Source organism: Galleria mellonella, unplaced genomic scaffold (assembly GCF_026898425.1).
Source record: "Galleria mellonella isolate WM207_F2 unplaced genomic scaffold, CSIRO_AGI_GalMel_v1 utg328, whole genome shotgun sequence".
Classification (NCBI taxonomy): Eukaryota; Metazoa; Arthropoda; class Insecta; order Lepidoptera; family Pyralidae; genus Galleria; species Galleria mellonella.
Genome location: NW_026442077.1, coordinates 28,823 through 36,326, shown reverse-complemented (window position 1 = coordinate 36,326; position 7,504 = coordinate 28,823). Strand labels below are relative to the sequence as shown.

General features: G+C 33.4%; 1 protein-coding gene across 1 annotated transcript; it reads right to left on the bottom strand.

Annotated features, from left to right (window-relative positions):
* Positions 1 to 228: 228 nt before the first annotated feature.
* On the bottom strand, positions 229 to 2,541 carry LOC128200999 (uncharacterized). The gene is made up of 3 exons (XM_052896424.1): positions 2,441 to 2,541; positions 2,046 to 2,245; positions 229 to 1,665 (listed from the first exon to the last, which is right to left on the bottom strand). Exons 2-3 carry the CDS (start codon positions 2,239 to 2,241, stop codon positions 776 to 778), a joined length of 1,086 nt encoding a protein of 361 aa, XP_052752384.1. The 5' UTR covers positions 2,242 to 2,245; positions 2,441 to 2,541; the 3' UTR covers positions 229 to 775.
* Between the last annotated feature and the right edge of the window lie 4,963 nt (positions 2,542 to 7,504).

Below are 7,504 nucleotides of genomic sequence, written 5' to 3'. Positions count from 1 at the left end.
ATTGTCTTGATAAGGTTTAGTAAAGTATATGAAATGAGTGTATGAATAATTGTATGGAAAAATTAAAAATATTGCGTTAAATAAAGACGTAATTAAATAAATAAGTAAATAAACAAGTTATTAAATAAGGTCATAAATAAGTAAACAAATAAATAAATAAGGTAAAATAATAAATAAGTAGGTAAAATAAAAAAAACATTTGTTAAATATATTTTCTTTAATGTTTAATTCTACCCTTATGTTTCTATTACAATACTGTGTTCTCTTTGCGATGAGAGACCTTTAAATTATTATTTGACATATTGTTGACATAAAAACACAAATCTTAAATATTACAATTGTCGAGATCTAGCTAGCCAAAAATATTTTCATAGGTGACTTCCTAATTATAGTTCATTTAAATTTTCTTTTAGTATTTTATTTTATATCAGTCTTGTCTAATTATAATAGTAACTCTCGAAATATATACACTCATGTACTTACATACATTTGTAGAGTTTACAAAAATCATTACTCTTACATACAAAATAATACTTTTGGCATTTTTCACAACTACATTGTAATAAAACTAATACAAGTATTACATCAAATGCATAGTAATACAAGGCCTTTATTCCTACTATCTATTACTAATACAAAAAATGAAGAGATATAAATTACAAAAAAATCATCATATTTGATACAAATTAATACATACAAATAAAAAATAAAAAAATTACAAATACTAATAGACAAATATAAAAGGCAATTCCTTAAACATTAGGTACAATAGTAATCACAAATACGAGAGTTCTTCTTCAATTTTCTCTATACATGATTCGATGTCTTCACAATCAACAATCATGCGTTGTAGCTCATATTGAGTATCAATCAATAGATCCCTATCAAAATATCCTTTTTCGAGAGCCGTCATGCAAAAAGCAGACAGCCTTTCGAAGCACAGCGCTCTGTAGGGAATATGTATGTGACGATCACATATAGATATAGCTCTAACATATTTCCAGGCTAACAACACATATTCAATAACAGACTTCCATTGTTGAGAATCCAACAGGACTTTCCCCTGTTCCACTAAATACTTGTTGAAAGCTTCTAAGTGGCTACGTGCGTGAAAGTAAGCCAGCGAACCGTATTCAAAATTCATTCCCGGTGTTGACAACAATTTCACAATATTCCATCTTAAATGGAAAAACCTTTCCTCGAGCGGCAACAAGTCTGGGGCCGGCATGTTTGTTCTGACCTCGTCCTCGATGTCTGGATGTTTGTCCATGACAGATTTAATTATATCAATCAGTTGATTCGGCCTCAAATCTTTCAGGGCAACATCTAAAGGTCCATTATATTTTATTGCTTTCTCCAGTCTTGGTTTCTTATTTGGCGGTGTTGAGTCAATTTGCCAATTTGTGCTGATATCTTGCGATTCACTAGTATCACTGAAGTCTGTCCCCTCTGATGTCCAGTCTGAATCAATAGATTCAGAGCGCACGCGTTTCCGTGGGCTAGATTCTGAAGTGGCTGTTGAAGTGGGCGGAGAAAAGCAGACCGAGTTTGTTGACGGCGGTGGAAGAGGTGAGGTCCACCCAAATATTTCAACGTCGTCGTCAGTCGTGGAATTTCTTGTTAATTCATTTTCCGGCGACCTCGAGATATGAAGACATTCACGACCTGAATTCAAAGAATGTTAATTATACAACAATTGCCATATAATACAACAATAGGCATTAACAATAAAACGAGAAACGATAAATTATACTGGAAAATCTAACGCAAATATAAACAATGAATTTATTCTTAATAATATTCGTGTGGGACCAACACAGCAGTAAACCTTTTCAATTTAAAAAGAATAAAACACATTTAAAATAATAAATAGAACGGTATTTTAACTAGCATAGGTTTTGAGATTTTATAAAAAGAAACTTCCCAAAATAACAACAGTTACAACTTAAAAAGTCTAGGAGGTACATAGTTTATAATTTGTTATATGAATCAGGTATGGCAAGAGGCAAAATTTATTTCTTTTGTTCATTTACAAATCTGCTCACCTCTCTGCTGGTTAACTGTTTCATTGCGGGGCGAGGAGGCCCGGCTCTGATGGCTGGGCGTGGAAGTTGACCTGCGATCCCTCGCATTCAAGAGCGGCACTAAGACCTCAGAATGGAGGCGATCCAGGCGTGCGGAGATCTCGTCCAGGGTTGCGCGAACGCGGCGCTTGCTCTCTGGTGTTATCGCTCTCTCCATTGCTCTTCACAACAAAATAAGGAATCAATTAATAAGAATAAAGTTGAGAAAGTTTTCGAATGTGTACAAGAGCAAGCGATTGAATGCCATCTGTTTTAAACTATTAATAAAAGATCACATACACATACAACAACTCAGACGATACTTTAAAAGTTGCAATAATTCTAAAAAATATAATTAATTCTAAGAGTATATTTACCTTAAGAAATCTCAGCCGTTAACTATCTTCACCGCGTTAATGATTTTCCCAAACGGGGGAAGAGAAAAAAATTATTGTCAAATAGAAATTAATACGCGCACTCAAACACAGTCACTGCTCACAAATATTGTTATTATTATTGCGATATCAGTAGATAATATTTAAAATAATAAACGAACACTAGAAACCAAACGTACACTCCTCGCTAGTTACTACTTCCGAATGACTTTACTGTCACAGGTACAGACCCTTTTATACTCGTACCTGGAAATATCGAAAAATAGACAATTAGTGGAAGGTGAATGAGTACATGGAGCCATTAGGACAATGACAATAATGGGCGTGTTTAGTAAAGGGCGGACTGGAGGGATTCATAGCTCATTAGCTAATTCAACTAATGACTATAATTGCATTCAAATGGTGATACGTAAGTTATAAAAATAAATATGTCTCCATACTCTGGAGTTGTGTAGTAATTACATGATAACGAGACAACCGAAACAACATTACAAAATAATTAGCTACTTAATTTTTATTTTAGACCCGGCATATTTAAATAATAAATAATCTTATACTAAATGTAATTATCTTATCCAGTGTAATTATCTTATTTGCCTTTTTATTAAAACTGCTAAAATATACTTGTGTTAATTCATTGTGTACTCGTACCTACTGTACTGTTGAATGACAATAGGTACACGTGTTATTCATATCTTATTTTCAAATAACCAATTTCGAACTAACCATTGCTGGGTTGTTTTCTGAGTTGTGGTCCTACGGAATAAAGTGCAACTAACTAGCTTTAATCTACTTACACATCAGTTAATAACGTAGGATGACGAAGAAAAAACAAATGTGTCTTCCTTTACACTAAGGAGATAAAGCGCAGCTTTGCACTATACGATACGCAAAGACGTTGGAGAAAACAATCGCCAATGACGTAAGTCGATGAAAGGAGCAGCCGATTTCTATACAAGAGACATTGTATAGACAATACGGTGTCTATTGTATGTATATTGTGGGTGTAATAAACAGCGGTAGAAAATCTATCGTGTCATCCATTACACCCCTTATACAACGTTATGTATTGTAGCTATTTAAAACAGAAATTACCTTTGTCTACAGGTACGGCTGGACCTTAAGAATGTTCTCAGAATTTTTATTAGCCGTTGTTATTATAATTACACAAACATTGAGTACGTTTCTTGAAAGTTAGTATTGTCAAATAAATTCGTTTTCACAGCTATGTATTAATGTATTAATAGCGGCTACCGTTAGTGCAGGCGGGGTTACCATTTCATTGTCATCCATTAGAAAAAAATACTTTTATTACTTATTAGTTATTGTTAGGTACTTATGTCACACCAAGATTTAGGTAGTTGTTTAAGTGAAGTAGACAAACATTTTAGTTATAAAAAAAGGTAAGAAAGAATTCGTAATTTGTTTAATATCAATAAATAATCTATCTTTTTATTAATATATTTTATTGATGATTATTTTCTCAAACTTGTAGTTATTTGCGCATAGGTATAAAGCTACGCCCATATTCTGCGGTGGGCGTTAAACAATTCTTGATTGGCCCGACGCACGCGGCCGCCCTTGAATATGCCATTATTTCTCTCTCTCTCTCTCTCTCTCTCTCTAAAATTTTATTTTATATTTAATCATAAGCCATTTGTACAGTGTGCTCTTAAATTTTCTCAATGTCTTTATATTTATTATATTTTTTGGGTTATTATTATAAATTCGTGTACACATATTATAACAATGTTTTTGATAAATCGTAGTCCTAGGAATTCGATTTAATACCAGCCTATTTGGATTTCTTCTATTTCGCGGATAATGCTCTGTGGCAGTAATAAAGCTGTTTGAATTTTTCTTAACAAATGCAGATGCTTCATAAATATACATGCAACCTTGTGGAAGACTGTTATATACCTATTTTAAACAGTGGTCGGCAAGACTTCCAATATTTTAATTCTCTATTAAAACTCATTTTAAATAAGGAATATTAGAAATTATTTATTTTTTCTAAAATTGACAGATAATACAGACACTGCCACATTTAGATATGTAATAAACACTTCCTAAAAAAGCTTTTTAGTGAGGGATTCTAACAATTAAAAATATATTCCTGGCGTCTCGGATGTCATATAATAAAACACATTTTTTAAATATTTTTTCTTTAATATTTATTTGTACTCTAATGTTTATATTACAACACTGTTTTCTCTGAGGATATTGAGATTATTATTTGATACATGTACATAAATATAACAATCTTGAATAATACTATAATAATAATACAATTGTCAAGATCTAGCATACATACAAAATATAAAATAATAAAAATACATACATAGATAGACTTGCCTAATTACAGTAAAGGCACTATCGTAATATATACATTCATGTACATACAAATGAAAAAATACACATTATATATACAATACACATCACTGGCGATCCGTCACAACTCATTCCCGGTCTTGAGAGCACTTTCAAAATATTCAATTTTAAATAAAGAAGCCTTTCCTGGAGCGGTTACAAGTCTGGGACCGGCATATTTGTTCTGACCTCGTCTTCGATGTGTGGGTGTTCGTCAATGATAGATTCAATTATATCTATCAGTTGATTCAGACTTAAACCTGACAGTTTAACATCTACAGGTGCATCATATTCCATTGTTTTCTCAAGCCTTGGTCTTTTATTTGGCGGTGTTGAGTCAATTTGCCAATTTGTGCTGATATCTTGCGATCTACTAGTATCACTGAAGTCTGTCCCCTCTGATGTCCAGTCTGAATCAATAGATTCAGAGCGCACGCGTTTCCGTGGGCTAGATTCTGAAGTGGCTGTGGAAGTGGGCGAAGAAAAGCAGACCGAGTTTGTTGACGGCGGTGGAAGAGGCGAGGTCCACCCAAATATTTCAACGTCGTCGACAGTCGTGGAATTTCTTGTTAATTCATTTTCCGGCGACCTCGAGATATGTAGACATTCACGACCTGAATTCAAAGAATGTTAATTATACAACAATTGCCTTATAATACAACAATAGGCATTAACAATAAAATGAGAAACGATTAATTATACTGGAAAATCTAACGCAAATATAAACAATGAATTTATTCTTGATAATATTCGTGTGGGACCAACACAGCAGTAAACCTTTTCAATTTAAAAAGAATAAAACACATTTAAAATAATAAATAGAACGGTATTTTAACTAGCATAGGTTTTGAGATTTTATAAAAAGAAACTTTCCAAAATAACAACAGTTACAACTTAAAAAATCCATAGTTTATAATTTGTTACATATTAACAAATTTATTTCTTTTGTTCATCATAAATATGCTCACCTTTCTGCCGGTTAACTGTTTCGTTGCGGGGCAAGTAGGCCCAACTCCGACGGATGGGCGTCGAAGTTGGCCAGCGATCCCTTGCATTCATGAGCGGCACTAAGACCTCAGAATGGAGGCGATCTAGGCGTGCGGAGATCTCGTCCAGGGTTGCGCGAACGCGGCGCTTGCTCTCTGGTGTCATCGCTCTCTCCATTGCTCTTCACAACAAAATGAGAAGTCAATTAATAAGAATAATGTTGAGAAAGTTTTCGAATGTGTACAAGAGCAAGCGATTGAATGCCATCTGTTTTAAACTATTAATAAAAGATCACATACACATACAACAACTCAGACGATACTTTGAAAGTTGCAATAATTCTAAAAAATATAATTAATTCTAAGAGTATATTTACCTTAAGAAATCTCAGCCGTTAACTATCGTCACCGCGTTAATGATTTTCCCAAACGGGCGAAGAGAAAAAAATTATTGTCAAATAGAAATTAATACGCGCATTCAAACACAGTCACTGCTCACAAATATTGTTATTATTATTGCGATATCTGTAGATACTATTTAAAATAATAAACGAACGAAACGAACTCCGCTAGTTACTACTTCCGAATGACTTTACCGTCACAGGTACAGTCCCTTTTATACTCGTACCTTGAAATATCGAAAAATATACAATTAGTGAAAGGTGAATGAGTACATGGAGCCATTAGGACAATGACAATAATGGGCGTGTTTAGTAAAGGGCGGACTGGAGGGATTCATAGCACATTAGCTAATTCAACTAATGACTATAATTGCATTCAAATATAATATATACCTACATATATAGATAAATGAATATATGTTCATAGAGATAGAAGATGCTCTTTAAGTCTACTCTTAAAAATATTTAGGCATTGACTCTCACGGATAGATATGGGAAGAGAATTCCACAATCTAGCAGCATGTACGGTAAAAGATCCACTACAGCGCCTAGATGAGTGTAAAGGGATTTTGAGGATAAGTGATTTCTTCTAACGGGAGGACACGTCATAGGGAACTAAAAAATCAAATCCGTCACGAAGATAGGAGGGAAAAGGAGGGTTATATTAAACGAAATATAAAAATGACATTATATAAAAATCTCGATGCCTTCGAATTGGTAGCCAATTCAATTTTATTCTATAGGCGGAGACATGATTATATTTACGCAGACCATATATAAAGCGTATGCACAAATTCTGCAATCTTTCTAATTTGTTCAAAAGCTCTTCAGTTGTATCAAGGTAGAATATGTCAAGTCAAGTCAGCATAATCAAGAAGAGCTAACAGTAGGGCTTGAGCCAAAGTAAGCTGTGTCTTAAATGGTAAGAATTTTTGCAATCGTTTAAAAGAATGAAATGAAAAACATAGCCCATTAATGTGTTAATTCCAGGATAAATTGCAATCAACATCAATAACAACACCTAGGTTTTTTGCTTTCTTGGCATATGCAATTGATTCATTTTCGTAGTAAATATAGGGTGATTCACTCTTTCTTTCTCTAAAACTGCTCTTAGTGGCACTAGAAATTATATTTAGAAATCAAGTAGGAAAATTTTGCAATAAATATTTCATATGCTATAGGACTGTAGATTAACACACTTAAGATTTGCTGAGGACATAGTTTTTATTCGCTAATTCAAATGAATTGAAAAATACATTAGTAGCTATTGAGCTTCTATAATTGCATTG

Bases quoted from the DNA above. Each gene is read 5' to 3' on its own strand.
- LOC128200999 (XM_052896424.1), bottom strand. From the start codon at position 2,241: ATGGAGAGAGCGATAACACCAGAGAGCAAGCGCCGCGTTCGCGCAACC. The intron at 1,666-2,045 runs GTGAGCAGATTT...CTTTGAATTCAG, and splicing joins AACAGTTAACCAGCAGAGAG to GTCGTGAATGTCTTCATATC.